The sequence below is a fragment of the Equus przewalskii genome, chromosome 7, assembly GCF_037783145.1.
Source record: "Equus przewalskii isolate Varuska chromosome 7, EquPr2, whole genome shotgun sequence".
NCBI lineage: Eukaryota > Metazoa > Chordata > Mammalia > Perissodactyla > Equidae > Equus > Equus przewalskii.
In genome coordinates, this window is record NC_091837.1 from 33834129 (window position 1) to 33853082 (window position 18954).

Here is an 18954-nt window from a genome sequence, read left to right on the forward strand (position 1 = left end):
TCAATGGGCAAAAACTGAACGCCATCCCCATGAAAACAGGAACGAGACAAGGATGCCCTCTATCACCACTCTTATTCAACATAGTATTGGAGGTCCTGGCCAGAGCAATCAGGCAAGAAAAAGGAATAAAAGGAATCCAAATAGGGAGGGAAGAACTGAAACTCTCGCTGTTTGCAGACGACATGATCTTATATATAGAAAACCCCAAAGAATCCATTGGAAAACTCTTAGAAGTAATCAACAACTACAGCAAAGTTGCAGGGTACAAAATCAATTTGCATAAATCAGCAGCATTTCTATACTCCAATAATGAACCAACAGAAAAAGAACTCAAGAACACAATACCATTCACAATCGCAACAAAAAGAGTAAAATACCTTGGGGTAAATTTAACTAAGGAAGTGAAGGACCTGTATAATGAAAATTACAAGGCCTTTCTGAGAGAATTGGATGACGACATCAGGAGATGGAAAGACATTCCATGTACATGGATTGGAAGAATAAACATAGTTAAAATGTCCGTTCTACCTAAAGCAATCTACAGATTCAACGCCATCCCAATCAGAATCCCAATGACATTCTTTACAGAATTAGAACAAAGAATCCTAAAATTCATATGGGGCAACAAAAGACCCCGAATTTCTAAAACAATCCTGAGAAAAAAGAACAAAACGGGAGGCATCACAATTCCTGACTTCAAAACATACTACAAAGCTACAGTAATCAAAACATCATAGTACTGGTAGGAAAACAGGTGCACAGATCAATGGAACAGAATTGAAAGCCCAGAAATAAAACCACACATCTATGGACAGCTTATTTTCGACAAAGGAGCTGAGGGCATACAATGGAGAAAAGAAAGTCTTTTCAACAAATGGTGCTGGGAAAACTGGAAAGCCACACGTAAAAGAATGAAAATTGACCATTCTTTTTCACCATTCACCAAAATAAATGCAAAATGGATCAAAGACCTAAAGGTGAGACCTGAAACCATAAGGCTTCTAGAAGAAAACGTAGGCAGTACACTCTTTGACATCAGTATTAAAAGGATCTTTTCGGACACCATGCCTTCTCAGAGAAGGGAAACAATAGAAAGAATAAACAAATGGGACTTCATCAGACTAAAGAGCTTCTTCAAAGCAAATGAAAACAGGATTGAAACAAAAAAAACAACCCACTAACAGGGAAAAAATATTTGCAAGTCTTATATCTGACAAAGGCTTAATATCCATAATATATAAAGAACTCTCACAACTCAACAACAAAAAATCAAACAACCCAATCAAAAAATGGGCTGGAGAAATAACAGACATTTCTCCAAAGAAGATATACGGATAGCCAATAGGCACATGAAAAGATGCTCATCATCGCTGATCATCAGGGAAATGCAAATCAAAACTACACTAAGATATCACCTTACACCCATTAGAATGACAAAAATATCTAAAACTAATAGTAACAAATGTTGGAGAGGTTGTGGAGAAAAAGGAACCCTCATCCACTGCTGGTGGGAATGCAAACTGGTGCAGCCACTATGGAAAACAGTATGGAGATTCCTCAAAAAAATTAGAAATAGAACTACCATACGATCCAGCCATCCCACTACTGGGTATCTATCCAAAGAGCTTGAAGTCAGCAATCCCAAAAGTCCCATGTACCCCAGTGTTCATTGCAGCATTATTTACAATAGCCAAGACGTGGAAGCAACCTAAGCACCCAGCAACAGACGAATGGATAAAGAAGATGTGGTACATATATACAATGGAATACTACTCAGCTGCAAAACAGAACAAAATCATTCCATTTGCAATAACACGGATGGACCTTGAGGGAATTATGTTAGGTGAAATAAGCCAGCTAGAGAAGGACAATCTGTGTATGACTCCACTCATATGAGGAATTTAAAAATGTGGACTAAGAACAGTTTAGTGGATACCAGGGGAAAGGTGGGGTGGGGGGTGGGCACAAAGGGTGAAGTGGTGCCCCTACAACATGACTGACAAACGTTAACGTACAACTGAAATTTCACAAGATTGTAACCTATCATTAACTCAATAAAAAAATGAAAAAAAAAAACCATTCTGTTCCTTTAAATCACTAAAAATGCCCTTTTCAAGGTCTCCGTCAACTTCCATCTTGCCAAACCCAATATACAGTTCACCTGCAGTTTACTTGACTTCCCAGTAGCTTTTGTCGAAAATGACCTTTCTCTCTTTCTTAAACCCCATCTTCTTTTGGCCTCCATCATACTATGTCGCAGCAACCTGTCAATCTCTGCTAGGTATCCTGGAGGTCTCACTGATTTCCTATAGAAAGACAGCTTATCCACCATACGGGTGCATTCTCATGGGGAAACTGAGAAGAACGAGTGTACTTTCCCGAAAGGCTATCTCCAAGAGCAAGAGACACAATATAAAGTATTATTGGATTGAGGGCAGAGATGCATTTTCCACCCAGTGTGCCCAATACTTTCTTGTTCAATATTATTAATCCTGACTTAGATAATGATATGAAAAGGCATCACATGTGTGGGAAGTTAATACAGTGGGTCATGGAATTAGTGAAATCTCAACAGTGGCCAAAAGAAAACAATCATAAGTTTAACAGGGATAAATGCAGGATCTTCTACTTTTTTCCCCAAATCCACCTGGAAATACAGCATAGTCTTGGTGAAAGTGAAAAAGATGTTGTAGTTCCTGGTGACAGGTATACACAGCACGAGAACAGTGTTACGAAAAAAGCTAACATGACCTAGGATTTAATTAATAACGCCATTATATTAAAGACAGAGGAAGACGACCCTTAGCATCCAAAAATTTGATAACTATGATTTAACTATGCACAAGATATCTGAATGTCATTCTGTGCTGAAGAGTGCAAAGAGAGAGCTGAGAATTAGAGCAATGCTCCTCAAACTTTTACGTGTGCAAATCATCTGGAGATCTCATTAAAAAAGCAGATCCTGATTCTGCAGGTCTGGGGTGGGGCTGAGATGTTTCACGGCTAAGCATCTCCCAGGGGTTGCTGCTTTGAGTTCAAGAAATTAAACGATCTCTTGGTTCGTTCCCAGCTCCAACACTCTGGAGTTGGCCAATTCAGCCAAGCCTTGGCACAAAGATCATCAGGCCAGTTAGCAAGATCACGCCTCTTCCAGCAGTTTTTCGTCACTATTTAACCAGAACTCCAGACTCTCCATCCTGAATTCAAATCTTGGGCACCTTGGCAGGCAGTGGAGGGAATGTGGTGTTTCAGTTCAAGGTTTTTGGTTTACTGTAAAGAGGGAAAAACTCAAGGGCTCCAAAATTAAAGACACGATATACCAACGAAGTCAACTGAGCATCAAGCAGGGAAACCTGTTCAAGCAAACCAGTGGTTTGACTTCTCAGGCCTTCTCCACCTTGATGGTGCTGCCACTGCCTGGTTCATTTATCATGAAGACACGGTAAAAAGCTTATGATATAAGATTAAATTGTAAAAGGAAGATATTCACATGGCACTATCTAATTCCTGATAGAGGGCCACCCCTTTAAGCCCAGGTCCTGCTGGTTGCTGGTAGTCTGAGCAGGTGTCTGTTCACAGAGGCCTGCAGAGGGGCTTTGCACAAGGTGGGGAGAGGCAGGTGGGAGAGGACAGCATGGCAGCATGATGTCCCTTCCCAGGCTGCCTCAGGATCTGGCACTTGAGCTTCCAGGATAGGGTCTAGGTCATGAGGGAAGGAGAAGGAAGAGTTTTCAAGGGCAAAAGCAGGGTCATTAACAGAAGATGGGCCCCTCTCCTCACTGTGGTGAAGAAAAGAGCTTGAGAGTGGTGGGGAAGGTCAAGGACGCAGCTCAACACCACAGCAGTGGCCCTGAGCCTCTTTCTCTTCTATTTTTTTGGTCTTATTAAAATAAGATTTTAAATATTATTTTACTTTTATTTTCTAAGTTCTTCCCCGTACTATATTTTTATCAGGTTAATACAGGCAGGGAAAATTTACTTTATTTCCACTCGTAGTTGTGAAGAAATCAGAACCCAGGCTGGACCACATTAACAGATTACTCTCAAATAAACCACATTTATATACATCTCCTGTAATACATTTTCTTTTAGAACAAACCAGTAAAAACCAAATGGCCTATGTTTACTATACACTCCACTACGATTCACATACAGGTTTCCCATTTTGAGCTAACTACAAATCTTTAACTGAGATGCTGTCAAAGAGAGAGTTTTTCAGTTTAAGTTCTAAGCTGCCCTTTCCGTACTTACTCCTCTCGCTTCCTAGTTAGCACCCAGCGCAGACCTGCCCCTGCTGTTTCCTCCAACCCTCTGCCCTTGGCCCTGAAGAAGTTGGCAAGTTTAGGGGCCAATCTGTTTACAGGAGAATGTCAGCCGTCTTTAGACTTCCGGGCTTAGGCTCCCAAGCTGCCAATACAGCACTTCTTTGAGTGTGGCGGTCATTTCCTCGGGGGGGTTGCAATTCCCACAGAGTTCTCCTCCGCTTGAGTGGGCACACAGTCACTCAAACCGAGCATATAAACTGAGTTGACTCATGATGAACATCCATTTGAGCAGAAATGCTAACTAGTACAATATCTGAAATTTACTTTAAGATACGTCCGCAGAAAGGCTGTGATAGAGTGTGTGCGTGTGTGTGTGCGTGTGAGTGTGATACTTAGGTTGACTGTCCAGGTGCAGCTGGGATTGCGATGGCAGCTGCACCTTGCAGGGAGGGCAGTGGGATGCCACCAGGAAGACGGCCCATGTTCCAGAGGCACCGGCCACAGTGTTCCGTTGTCTGTCTCCACCAACACCAGCACTCTACTAACTAGTGAGGAGAATATCAGAAATGGGTTATTAGTAAAATTAGTGGACCACTGGATATCCACACGCAAAAAGTGAACTCAGACCCTGCCTTCTTATCATACACAAAAGTTAACTCAAAATAGATCACAGACCTAAATGTAAGAGTTAAACTATAAAACTTCTAGAAGAAAATATAGGAGAAAATCTTTGTGATCTTGGGTTAGGCAAAGGATTCTTAAATATGACACCAAACGAACAATCCACAAATGAAAAATTTTGATAAAATGGACTTAAAATAAAAAAACTTTGACACTTCAAAACACCATTAAGAAAATGAAAAGACAAGCCATACACTGGGGGAAAATATTTTCAAATCACATTTCTGATAAAGGACTTATATCCAAAAAATATGAAGAACCCTTACAACTCAGTAAACAAAAGACAAAAAATAAAATAAAAATTGGACAAAATATTTGAATAGACACTTCACCAACAAAGATATATGAATGGCTAATAAGCATATGAAAAGATGCTCAATGTCATTAATTATTAGGGAAATGCAAATTAAAACCACAAGATAGCACTTCCCATCCACTAAAATGTCTCCAATCAGAAAGACAGGTAAAATGCAGTGCTGGTAAGAATATGGAGGAACTGGAATGCTCATAAATTGGTAGTAGGAATGTAAAATGGTACATCCACTTTGGAAAACAGTTTGATGGTTTATTTAAAAAAATAACATAAACTTACCATACAACCCATAATCACTCCTAGAGATTTCACTCAAGAGAAATGAAAACATGTCTACAGGAAGACTTGTCTGTGAAAGTTTACAGCCTTATTCCTAATAGTCCCAAAATGGAAACAATCAAAAAGCCCAGAATTGGTGATTGGATAAACAAAATGTGGTGTATCTACACAATGGAATACAATTCAGCAATAAAGGAGAACAAGCTACAACATGGATGAACCTAGAAAATACTATGCTAAGAGAAAGAAGACAGACACAAAAGACTTCATACTCTATGATTCCATATGAAATTTCCAGAAAAGACAAATCTGAAAGCACAGACAGCAGACGATTGCTTGGGGCCAGGGTGAGTGTGGGAGCAGGAGCTGAGCGTTCATGAGTACGAGGAAAACTTTTGAAGTCTTGGGAATGTTCCACACCCGACTGTGGTGATGATTGTACAACACTCTGAATTTACTAAAAATATTATTGAATTGTACCCTTCCAATTGGTAGAATCTTCTGGTATGTACATTATACGCCAATAAAGCTGATAAAACATGTCGGAGATTCGTCTCACCCTGGACGTGCAGGGTGTGAAATCCTGCAGCCCGCATTCTGAAGGACAGTGATGCTACCTAAGGCTTATCCCTAGCATGCCCTGAATCCACACAGCAGTTTGGGAAGGTTGCTGATTGCCTGATGCTGATTCAAGGGAGAAGTCTGAACACCTAAAGGGCAGAAAGCTGTGATCCTATCGAATTTATACGAGATGACCTATGACCTGTTTTGGACCTGGTTGTTAATAAAGGCGTGCTGATAATGTGTAATATGTAAGCTGGTGTTTGCTCATGTCATCACCCAGTGGTCAGACTGCAGGGGAGCAGCCAATCCTAATAAACCTCAAACCTCTTCAGTGGGTACTGTTATCCACCCAAAAGACCCTGAGCATTTTATATAACTAAACTGGCTTAGGTTAGTTGACAACAGAAACCAAAGGGATGTTTATTTTCTTTACTAGTTGATTCCTTCAAACATTATTTTGGAATTATTTAAACATTGAATTTGAAATTATTTCATCCACAAAAAAACTGTGGTAAGCACAAATTTTCAGGGCACTTTCGATCACCTAAAATAAGGCACAGCTTAATTTGTTTAATTATAATAACTAAAACTGAACCAACGAAGTTGGAAACCACTAAAGACACAGGAGATGTTATGCTCATACTTCTAAAGAGAATAGGACGTTCTTTCATTCAGTAATAAGTGATTTTTATCAAACAAACACCCATCTGTGACATAAATTCTGTATGCCTTTGTTCTGTTCCTGAGAAGAGTGCCAGAGTGCCCGAGGAGAGCAGCTGTTCCCCCTTAAACAAAGTCTCCAAAGGCAGGCAGGTAGAATTCCTCAAAAAAAAAAAAGAAAAAAGAAACTCTACTTTATATGAAAATATAACTAAAAGAGCTAGTCAACAAATGCCAACAAGTCTGAAGTCACACACAATGGAGTATTCTGAAGTCACAATCTTCAAACTGAAAGGAAACCCCATGGAGTAGAAACGCAGAGTTTAATCAGAATTCTTGGTCTGTTTACGGTGACTATTCTATAGCAATAAGTGGACTTACACTGGTGTTTGAGGCATTCAGGATCAAAAGTCTCTTCCAAGTCTGAACTCACGGACACACTTTGTAGGATTCTTTGAGTGTTTCTTATGCTTGGTTGACTACAAGCACTAGGTGTGCAAGGACCACTGGTCACCAGTGGAACATTCTAGAAATTCAACAAATACTTGTTGAATATGTGATCTAATGAACTGCTCGCTTAAGATGCGTAGAAGTCAGTGGCTCCAAATCTGGAAATGAGGTTTTGTTAAATGTGATCTAGGTTTAGCTTATACTGAATATTCATCATCAGTAAATATCATTTCAATTACAAAAACATAGTCCATTGTTTTCTTTGTGAATTGGTAGATGGAAAAAAAAAAACAGATTAATAATCTCTATCAAGTCCCTCCTGGTTACTAGATTCTGTGGCTCTTCTCTCTCCATATTTGGACCCCACCTGCAAGCACAAAAATTATCTGGCTTCCGGTTTCTGCTGCTAGGTCGTTCCTGATTGGATGCTCTGGTTTAGAATGTGAACTAAAGACTTGGTGCCCAAAATGTGTGTCTACCATCTACCCTAGTTTGACTAACTGGATTCTTCCTTGTTTCCCATCCTTGAATCCTGTCTGGGTGACCTGTAAGGTGCAGCCTTCTTGAGCTGGCACCTTGTCCTTTCCCTACCCATCACGTCCCAGGAGATTATCCCTCTGCTCAGTGACTTCCCTCATCCCAGCGCCTGTCTGTCTGGTTCTCTAAGTAATGCCCGCTGGGTTCCTTTCTAGGCCCTGTCGCTCATCTGCGCTGGGGCTTCCATTCATTCATCCAACTAATATTTACAGAATCAACACTAAATGCCAGGCACTGCGCTAGGTATTAAAAACAAGAACAAAAACCTCTGCCCTCAAGGAAAGACATGCAAGTTAACAAACAGTTACAAAATGATGTTCTGATGAGATGTATAGACAAATTGCCATTGCGACAAGCAGGAGGGAAGCCTAAATGACGGGGTGGACCAGAACCAGTTAGGATGCCACAGGCGAAATAAAGGGCTTTCCAAGTACTAGAAAGGGGTGTTCAAGCTCACAGATGTGAGGCTCCACGTTACATCATGGGAAGCATAGACACTTCAAAATGGCTGTAAAAGGGTTAGCAGTGGGAGAAGAAGCTGTGGAGAGGTCTGAGCAGGGTCAGATCACAGAGGGCCTTGTAAGTCCCGCTTAGTAGAGGGTGAGAAGCCATTAAACAATTCAACAGGGATGGGATGACATGACCAACTTCACAGTCCATTAACTCATGGGGAACTTCCAGTGCTGACAGTCTTCTGGGCTCTTAGGAAGCTGTTTTATTGGCCACATCAGAATGCATCCCAACACCTGCAGCTGGGCTGGCCCTTCCAGCAACACCTGCCCCCCGCCGCCCCCCCAGCAGATGGGCCCAGCTCCAGATTCTGGCTCTACCAGTCTGGGGCTGGTCAGCACAATATCCCTCCAAGTGCCTTTAGCTGGGAGCTGGTCTGTAAGGTCAATATAGGTGGTGCGTGCGTGTGTGTGTGTGTGGAGGAGGTGAGGTGTGTGGTGTGTGTACGGTGTGTGGGTGTGTGTGTGTATGAGATGTGTGGAGGGGGGAGGGTGTATATGGTATGTAGTGTATATGCCGGAGGGGATGTGTGCATTTGGGGACGGGTGGGGTCATTGGGGATGTAGAAGGAAGAATGGCTCTTATTTTGTTGACTGGAGCTAGAAAGAAAATAATAAGCCAAACATTGGAAAAGAAATTCTGAAAGAAGCCAGGACAAGCAAGTGCACAACAGATCATCAATTAAAGAGAAGACAGGAGAAGGACAGGAGCAGTAGGTGAATAGGAACAGCGGGACTTCGGAGTCAGCAGACCTGAGAAGGTGCAGGTTGGATCAGCAGAGAAGGAGTGGCCCACATAATCCCAGAGAAAAGGCACCTGTGGCTTGTCCATTTAAAGGGGCTGCAAAGGAGGGACACAACACCACATAGTGCCTGCAGATGGAATGTATTCAATCAATTTTGGATGAATTAATGAAAGAATTAAAGAATTAAAGAAATAAAGAATTCAATCCATCAACCACTCAACCCTCCAAGCCAGATCTTATCCCAAAACTTGAGGGACTCTAAATGTCCAATTCGATCAGGAGTACTTTTAGCAGAAAGAAGGACCTTGGTAAGTGACCAAGTCAGAGAAGCAAGACTGAAACGGTGCTCGTTGTAACAGGAGCGTGACAATTAACAGACATCAACTGACCACTTCCCAGTGACAAACACCTGACAAGGGGCTCTTGGAAAACAAAGAAGCAGCTGACTTTGCCTGAGCGACTTCGATGACCCAGGGGGACCTCTCACAACTCTGAGATGTATACCACCCTCCCCACTTCTCAGAGCCGTGGGAATAGCGTGAAATAGACACGAAGTGAAGCAGGGGTTTGGGGTCTGTACGTACAAAGCGTAGGCTGTGGGCTGTGGAAGGCCTGATGGGATCAATGCCCCAGTGCGCACCCCATGGATGAGTCAGGGTCATCACCAGATACTGCATCCTTTTCCATGCCTGCATGGCTGTAAGTGCATTCACTGCAACAGCAAAAGTTTATTATGTTAACTTAGTGACTTCCAACTCCGGCTGCAGAGTGAAATCAACCTGGGGAGTAATTTTAAAATGCAAATGACAGGGTCCCATCTTAGACCACATAAATGATAATCCCGGGGGTGGCACCTGGGCATTGATATTGTTAAAAGCTAATGTGCAGCCCAGAGAGAGAGCTTCTGTATTAACTGTGCCTGCTTTCCTGGAGCACACAGAAAAGCTAGCCAAGCTCTTCTGAGTTCCCCATGGCAGAAAGGAGGCCTGAGGAAACGCCTTCAGTCAACAACGTGTCTGTGTAGAAGCTGATCCTGCAACCCCAGCAAATGCAGAGCGCTTCCCTGCTCCATAGCTTGGCCTACTCATTTCAACGGGAACTTACATGGCAATCAGCAAGCAAAGTATAGTTGGTGACTACACCATCGTGACTTTAATCTCCCAACTCCTTCCCTGACTGTTATTTCTTATGTAGAACTTTTTTTTTATCTACAGATATGTACTTCTCGGTTCCTTGGACTTCTTCAAAATCAAGGAAGTGGCCTGGAATCACAGTAAGGAAGGCAGCTGCAAATGGGGTCCTCAAAACACACTAGCCTCTGTACATCCTTGACTCAGGGTCCCAATATATGTTTGGTGCATGAATGAAGGAGTAAATAAATGAATGAGCAAAAAAATTAGAAAAACTAGATAGAAATGACAACAATCCTACAAGAAAATATTATTTCCTACCCCAAGAAGGTATTAACTATTTAAAATGGCAACTCCCTTAAAGAAACACAGGGTGAACTTTCAAAGGCATTTCACACATTAGTGAATATCTCAAACTCTCCCCACCTCAAATTTCTAGAATGAATCAAAAGTATGCCAAGGAAGCCAGGGGTGGAGTTGTGAAGAGTTAGGAAAACTATATTTTGTACAAAAACAAAGTTAGAAATGCCAGCATAAGAGATTCAGAATAAAAGAGCCTAAAGATAACCAGTGGGAATTTTGAGGGGTGGGGATAGAGTGCTAGCCACCATCCCATAGAGCTACAGGGACAGAGAGTAAGCCAAGTGGAAGGGATAGTTCTGGAAACAATTATTTAAACTAGAAACCCAAACCAACTGGAAAGGTCTCTGTGCCTCTGGAGCCCAAAATGGGAATAAAGTTTTCTGAAACACAGATTCTGGGTCCTACCTAGACCTGCTGAATGTCAATTCCCTCAGTGGTATGAAATCTAGGGGGCTGAGGACCTCATGCCCAGAGCGGGGCCAGGACTCGGGGCTGAGTTTGCATTTCAGGGACTGGGTAAGAGTTTTGTGGTTGTTAAGGCAAGCTTGCTCCCTCTGGAGCCTTGGTGGGCCATACTGTCCTCCCACTGCCAATGCTTCTGGTCTTAGCACTAAACCTCGTGTCCTCAAGTTATCTGTGTATTGAAAAAATTGCTAGGAGCTAAGGTTTTGATCTTTGAAAGAAAATGTCCCTTCTTTTTGACCTTGGCTGATGGCATTCTGGGCAAGCCATCCAAAAGAGAACCAGATGGCAACTCTGGCTGGATGGGAATCCCGACTTACCACAAAATGTAATGCAAATTCAGAAACAGGACAGGTGACAAAAGCCACAACGATAAGGCTGTCCGGGGGTGGAAAACTGCAGGCTGTACATGGATGAACGGGGTAGGTTTTAGGGAGGGGATGGGGCGCAATTCAGGTGCGGGAGTAACGTGAACAAAATCATGCAGCTCAAAGTCAATCGCCACTTGCAGTTACAGAGGAAGGAGGTGTTCAGGATAGAGAAAGGCATGGATAAGAGTGAGTCAATTGTGACTGAATTTGGAGGGGTGAGGAGGGCCATGGCCCGTGGGCAGGAGGGCAGGAGCTGGGACCGGACGAAGCAGAGAGGCACAGTATGAAGGCAGCCAGTTAGCAGCATCAGCCTAACTGCGGTGTGAGACTAAGAGAAAGGACGCTAGCATCAGACTGATTCAAAGCGGCGGGTTATAGTGATTTGGACAGCGGGGGATCATGCACAGTGGTAACAGGGAGAAACAAAAAGTGAAAAATCAGGGCATTTTTTAAAAGAAGAAACAAAAATTCAAAGGGAGAATTTGGATAAGGGGATATAAAAAAAGAAAAGGACAACGAAGCCAAGGTAACTGAAAGAATGTCTTGAACTGGGAAAAACAGGGAGGCAAGTCATTGGAGCAGGAAAGAATTCCTGTGCCGGGCCTGAGATAACAAGAGAGCAGCTTTTTGTTTGTAAAATTCTGTCACCACAGAAAGGCTGGAAGGCATTTAAACGTGTGGTGTATGATAATCAGCACAGTGGCGTGAGGTTTTTTCCCTTTTGAATGTTCTCTTTTAACTAAAAATGATCTGCTAAACTTAAGCATCTCCTTTATTGTTGTAGAAAATTTCCTGAGGTTCTCGTAGGATATTACAGAGCAATGAAACAAAATGCAGGAACTACTTTAGGGAAAAGATGACACTTTCCATAAATACTCACTTGATCTAAATTTGACATTCCCACCGCAATCCAGCAGGTTCTCTGGCACGAGAATTTAAGTCACACTGCCTGCTGGACCAACAGACCGGACCTCAAAGACAGCTTCAGGAATGAAGAGATTCAAACTGCAAACGGCAGATTCAGAAGAGAAAAAATAGTGCTCACACAGCCTGAAATCAGGATCTTCTGTACTTCCACACTATGGTTTCTGGATGAACACCCTGAAATAAACGCTGATCTAGGCAAGAATGCCGTCCACCAAGCTGATTCCGATTCTCACTGCCTCCATTGTCTGTCTTCTGCCCCCAAGCCAGACACAAAACCACCAGAGCAAGTTAACCCAAAGGCAGCAATCCTGATGCAGCCTTGAGAAAAACAAAAACTCATGAGGAAGGATTCTGTGTCTTAAATCGTTCTCTGGGCACTGACTGTCACCCTCAGTATAAAGCATAGGAAAACGCAATGAACCCAGCTATAGCGTGGTGTTTCGTGTTGAAATAGCTCCCTGGCAGGCAAGTTCCAACAGAACCCAAGTTCATGACCTTAACTAAATTACTTCTATAAAGGAGCTGTTTCTCCTCATTAATTTTGGAATGCATTTATTTACTCAACTGTCCATGGATATATATAAGTATTTTAGAAGTAAAACAAGTAAAAGAATTACTTGCAAACACGTAAATAAGCTACATACATCTTTCTTAGGCGACCACAGTTTCTCTTGTTCATCCAAACATTTCTGAGGAATGTAACTAACAACTTCACCGAAGGTCTAAGATCCAAAGTTCTCTCTGGTTGTCTCCAGATAACTTTTCGTATTCATAGTGAAGGCTTATATTCATCAGGAATTATTTCTAAAAATTAAACTTTTCTGTGTCTGCCATAGGTGTCCCCGTAATAAACTGCACTTATTGGTTAAATAAATAACACACTATCCTAAATTTCTTTTTTTTCTCTCTCTTTTTTTTTTTTTGAGGAAGATTAGCCCTGAGCTAACTGCTGCCAATCCTCCTCTTTTTGCTGAGGAAGACTGGCCCTGAGCTCACATCCATACCCATCTTCCTCTACTTTATACGTGGGACGCCTACCACAGCATGGCTTGCCAACCAGTGCCATGTCCGCACCGAGGATCCCAACCAGTGAACCCCGGGCTACCGAAGTAGAACGTGCAAACTCAACCGCTGCACCACCGGGCCAGCCCAATATCCTAAATTTCTAATTGAATTATTCTCACACTTGACTTCTCTACGTCATAAATCTCCTAAAATATAGTTTTAAAAATTATTTACTGCTTAAGGAATAGCTTATTAACACTATGGCAAACAATACTTTTAGAAGGAGCGCACTGTTATGAAATCAATTGACCTTGTTTTTAAATTCCAAGTGATCAAGGAAACTCAGCTCTAATATCTTTCTGTCAAAGACCATCTTGGAAGGGACAAGTTGGAAGGTGGAAAGTTTACAAGTCTCTACATTCATTAAATGATGGATTAACACCCTGCAACAGGTACACTGAAGAAGTGGTATGGAGGAAGGGCCGTGGAGACTGCTCCACGTTTTGTCAGGTAATAGCAGGTTCTTTCCTTGTACTGTTAGGGAAGGAGGTTTCATGAAGAGTTTGCCTTTGAGGTACATGAAGAAACATCTATGGAAGGATACTCCAGAAACCAAAAGAAGTGGCTACCTCACAAGAAGGTAACAAAGTCAAGACTTAACCATTTTCTCTCTACCATTTAGTACCATTTGAATTTTGTGCTTTGGGCAAGGATTACCTACTCAAAAATATTTTTTTTTCAAAGGTTTTTTTTTTTTTTAAAGATTGGCACCTGGGCTAACAACTGTTGCCAATCTTTTTTTTCTTTCTTTTTCTTTTTCTGCTTTATCTCCCCAAACCCCCCCGTACACAGCTGTATATCCTGTGTATCCTAGTTGCAGGTCCTTCTAGTTGTGGGATGTGGGATGCTGCCTCAACGTGGCCGGTCGAGCGGTGCCATGTCCGCGCCCAGGATCCGAACCCTGGGCCCCTGCAGCGGAGCACGTGAACTTAACCACTCGGCCACGGAGCCAGCCCATCAAAAATATTTTTTAAAAGTGACTTGATTAATAAGTAAAGATATTAATTTCAATTTTGGCTCAACAAGAATAGGCGGCTATGAACTGCTGGGAACGTTGCAAAGCAATGAAACCACAGGCATGAAGAAGACAGTGCCTGCCTGCAACAAGCCCAAGCCAGTGGGCGAGGCAGGGGGCAAGCCAACGTTTTCACCATGGTGCAAGCAGACAACAGGACGGAACCAAGTGCGCACCGAGTCTGGGGAAGGCACCCGATAAATACTGCAGCTCCGAGGAGGCCCGGAAGGTTTTCCAGGGTGGAGACGCACACGGAGACTGCTCTGACATTTACCAGCCCCTGAGCAGGGAAACACTGGTTAGCTACGAAGAGGTGCAAGTGTGCCCAAGAGAAGGATCCTCAGCTCTGGTTCAACAGGCCAGCTGGGGCCCCAGCCTCCCTGGCTCAACCCCAGTGTGATCCACACCACATCATTTTGTGTGTGTGTGTGTTACAAAGTGAAGGGTTTGGGAGACGGCAGTCCCACATAGGGTCGTGTTTCCAGAAAAATAACAGTGGTGGCAGTGCTGAGGAGAGAGAAGAGCAGAAGGGAAACCCACTGAGAGAATGGAAACAGTATTTCATGGGAAAAACAAACAATTCCTGAGCTCAGACAGCATTAGGGACAAGAAATGGAGCTGGATGGCATAGATTTTTAGGAGGCGAATAAAACAAGTCAACGGAACAAATGTGGGCAATGAAAGAGGGGGTGTCCAGGACAGCCAGCACTCGGGGCAGGCGGAACAATGAGAGCCACCACGACGGACTGCCCACCTATGACACTATGCCATGTCCATCACTGTATCAATATTTTTCATGTGTTATGTAATGCCATTAATCCTATCCGTTTTATAGACAGGAAGGCCGACATTCAGAGATGTGAGGAAACTCAACCAATGTCCCAGGCTCATCAAAGTGGCAAGTCTGGCATTTGAGCCCAAGACTATTTGATTCCAAATCCAGACTCCAAATTTCTAAACAATTATGCATCCCAGAGACTATAGGTTGGAAGAGAGCCTCCCCAACAGTTCTGTGCATGACAGTCATAATGATGCTCATGCAGAACGCTTACTGAGAGCTAACCCTGTGCCAGGCACTGTTCTAAGCACTTTTCTTACAGTCTCATTGCATCATTAACAGCCTCTCCCAGAAGGGACCGTTATCAATCGCATTTTACAGATGGTGAAACTAAAGCACAGAGAAGTTAAGTAACTTGCCCAATTTCCTACAGCTAGTAAGGCCAGAGAATAAAACACCTAAAGCTTAAAGATACATCTTGTCATTTCCCCATAAAAACTTACTGTAGATGATAATGAATATCCATAGGGCTTCATGAATGAATTATTACAAAATGGTAGCATGTCTCAAGGATGATTACCTTGAAATAAGTAGTCATACACACACTTTAGAGTACTAGCTTCTAAAGCAGTGCCCTTCTGAGAGTGGCACAAGACACTGCAGAACGGTGTACATGTTTGTTTCATCGACCTGCTGCATCTGAATTCTCGATCATCCCAGATTAACTACAGATGTATGCTTTATATTTCATGTCGGGAGACAGGAACGGACCCAAGGCCCAGGGATGTCGGAGGGGGGCAGCGATGCTTTTATTGCGCATATCCTTGTTTCCAACAACTAAAATCAATATTTTCTATTGGCTTTTACTTGGGGAATACAGCTACAAACAGGAAAAATACATTTTTGAAGTCCATTTAGACACACACACTTTACTGTGGAGTACACACGTGCTGGATTTAGATACTATGTCATTCCTGAGAATGAAGTGAAGTTTTTTCTATTCATAGATTTTTTTTTTCTATATTTGGAATGGTCTATTTTTACTTAGGAAAAAAAAGGATGGTTTAAAACAGAAGAGTTGATGGGCCAACCTGTAAAGCCACTATAATTCTACATAATTGCCAGCTGTGGACTTAGCACAGTATTATTTTCAGAAACACACCACCTCCTATAACACTTAGGAATAGCTCAATTTAAACAAATTACATCTCAAAGGAAACTGAGCCATCGGGTCATATACCATGAGTTGTCAGATAATCCAGAGAGACGGCAGAAATGATGGAGAACTCCTAATAAGAGGAATGCTATTAGATAATAATCATTTTTAAAATATAAACACCAGATAGAAACTCAGTGATGATGCAGGTCGGGATTATTTTATTATGACCAGATTATACCATTTCACTAATCACTCATGCTGTATATGGGGCACAAAACTATTTTTAAGAAAATCACAACTCGCTCACAGACGCTGGTTAGAAAGGGCGCCGGGAGACCCGGCGGGGACGGCGAACGTGGAAGGCGGGGTGAAAGATTCAAAGGATGCAGCTGCGCGCGGTTTTCCACAGTCTCTTAAAGCAGGAAAGCCCTACGCGGTCCCAGTTCGCTCACACACCATTCACACGGCCCAGGCCGAGCGCTGAGCCCTGAGGGGCACAGAAAACATTCAGGGCATCTCCTTGGGCTAGGCCTTCCAATTTCCTAGAACAACAAGGCCGAGTAACGCTGTTCGCTCTCCGCCGCGTGGGAAACGGGACCGGTCACCTTCATCAACCTGAGAGAAGCGGGCTGGGCCCGCAGAGCCCAAGGCGGCTGCTTTCCTCCGCGGTGACCCAAGCCCCTCGGTCCGGGCGCCGCGCGCAGCCCGCGCCGGGCTATTCGAAGCCGAGCCGCCGGCTCCGGTGCAGGGCTCTCCCGGGAATGCTTGAATGAATGACACGGCCTCGTTCCTGCAGACTTCACAACTCAGCACACATTTTTCTCACGAGGGTATTTCGCATTCCGCCTGCCTTTTGACCTGTATTTTTTTTAATGAAATGTGTATTTGTGGGAATGGGTCCATTGTCATGTGTTGCATACGTTAAGCTGTTTTCAACATATATTTTGCGATCGCCTCGCCAACAAGGAGCGACGCTGGGAAGACTGAGCCCTACGGGTCGATTCGGGCATGGGGCTGTCTGCAGAAAGGAAGGAGAGTTTCCCCTTCTCTCGGCATTGACGTAGGCTTTGAAAGTTCGCTTCGGATTTCTGTTCTCAACCTTGCCACGCGCCAGGGCACCCGTGCGACGAGCGAGCCTGCAAAGTCCTCCCTTCGCCGCCGGCTCCCTCACCCCGGCGGGGCCACGAGCCAAACTTGAGCGGGGAATGGCCGGCTTGGCCACTTCGGGGGCTGCACAAAGAGCGCGGTTTGGGAAGGCACATCTGTGCCCCGGACAGCTGGCGAGGGGCGCTTTTCCCCGTGGTCTCTGCCCACTAGGCCACCCGGGCCGCGCGGGGCCCGAGGAGCCCGCCCTTTCCCGGCCGCGGACGACCGGACTCTCCACCCCGGGACAATGAAGGCCATTCGGGAGAACGCCGTTCCCATCCATTCCCCGCGCCAGATTAGTAGCCTGGGGACTGAAAGCCGGGGACCCTGGCGGGGTCCGCGCGCTTCCGACGCTCCCGCCCCCAACCCCCGCTACCCCACACTGCTCTCTTCAGTGGCACTCCTGGACCACAAAAGCCGGAGGGTGGGAGCCCCAGGGTCCGAGGAGTATAAAGCCGAAGGCTCGGAGGAGGGGGCTGCGTCCGTCACGAGTGGCGTCCCCAGCCCTCCGCGGCCCGGCCCGGAGACGCTTTCCAGGGGCCGCGCGGGAGACCCACGTGTGCGAGCCCCGGGTCGGAGGCGAACTAGGATGCGCGCACCGACCTGAGAAGCGGCGAAGCGGCAAAGCGGCTGGCTTTGTCCCGCAGCCGCCCCGCCCGCCGGGATCAGGGGCCGGGGACCGGAGCTCACCTCTCTGCTGGCACTGCGCGGCGACCCAGAGCAGCGAGGCCAGGAGCGCGACCCCCGCGCCGCCGCCACGCATCTCGTCGGCGCCGCTCCGGTGGCTCGGGGAAGAAAGGCGCTGCCGCGCGCGGGGGACCCGGCAGAGCGCGGGGCACCCTCCGCAGAGCGCGAGTCTGTCGCTTCCCCGCCGGCCACTCGCTGCCTCGCCCGCCCCTGGGACACACCCCCGCCGACCTCCCCCGGCCCCTCCCCTCCCCTCTCCTCTCCTCCCCTCCCCTCCCCTCCCCTACCCCTTCCCCCTTGCCCTACCCCCGCCCCAGCCCAGGAGACCCCTCCCCCAGCCAGGCCCCTGTGCTCGGCCCGGCAGAACCTGCGGGGACCGGCCGCTCCGGGCCGCGCTTCAGCTGTCCGCCCACCCCCAAGTTAGGCGTGGGGGCGCCCGGGTCCGAGTTGGGGGGTGGGCGGAGAAAGTGGGCTGCGAAGGAGGAGAAAATCTGCTCAAGCTGGCCCGGGCGGGTGGATTCCGAGAAAGTATGTGCCCCGTTGACCCTTCCCGCCCCGCTGCGGCTCTGCAGCCCCGGCCGGCCCGGAGCGGAGCATGGCCGTCAGCCTCCCCTCCCAGACGGGACCCGGGGCAGGGGTGACCGGCCTCCCCCTCGGCTGCTGGCACAGGACTGTGTGAAGATTTTTCAGAAAATAAGTTGTAACTTGTTTCCCGTTTTCTCTAAGGAAGGCAAGAAAGGCCGCTTGGATTCCATTATTATTGGCTTACCCTTACTGCTGGAGAAAGAGGTCTCACTTTCTGGGAAATTTATTAGTATTAACCCGAGATGTTAACTGCTTTGTTCTT

At 45.2% G+C, this 18954-nt stretch overlaps 1 protein-coding gene across 4 annotated transcripts in view; it reads right to left on the reverse strand.

Annotated features, from left to right (window-relative positions):
- Positions 1-18337, reverse strand: part of LAMA1 (laminin subunit alpha 1) — a 147750-nt gene extending 129413 nt beyond the window's left edge. For 2 of the 4 annotated variants that reach the window (XM_070629466.1, XM_070629465.1), the window contains exon 1: positions 18111-18337. In XM_070629466.1, the coding sequence (XP_070485567.1) occupies positions 18111-18183 (73 nt within the window). In that variant the 5' untranslated portion in view covers positions 18184-18337. Of the gene's footprint in view, positions 1-12210; positions 12637-18110 lie in introns of those variants that run through there. The other 2 variants (XM_070629468.1, XM_070629467.1) reach the window with 2 other exon arrangements.
- Positions 18338-18954: the final 617 nt, after the last annotated feature.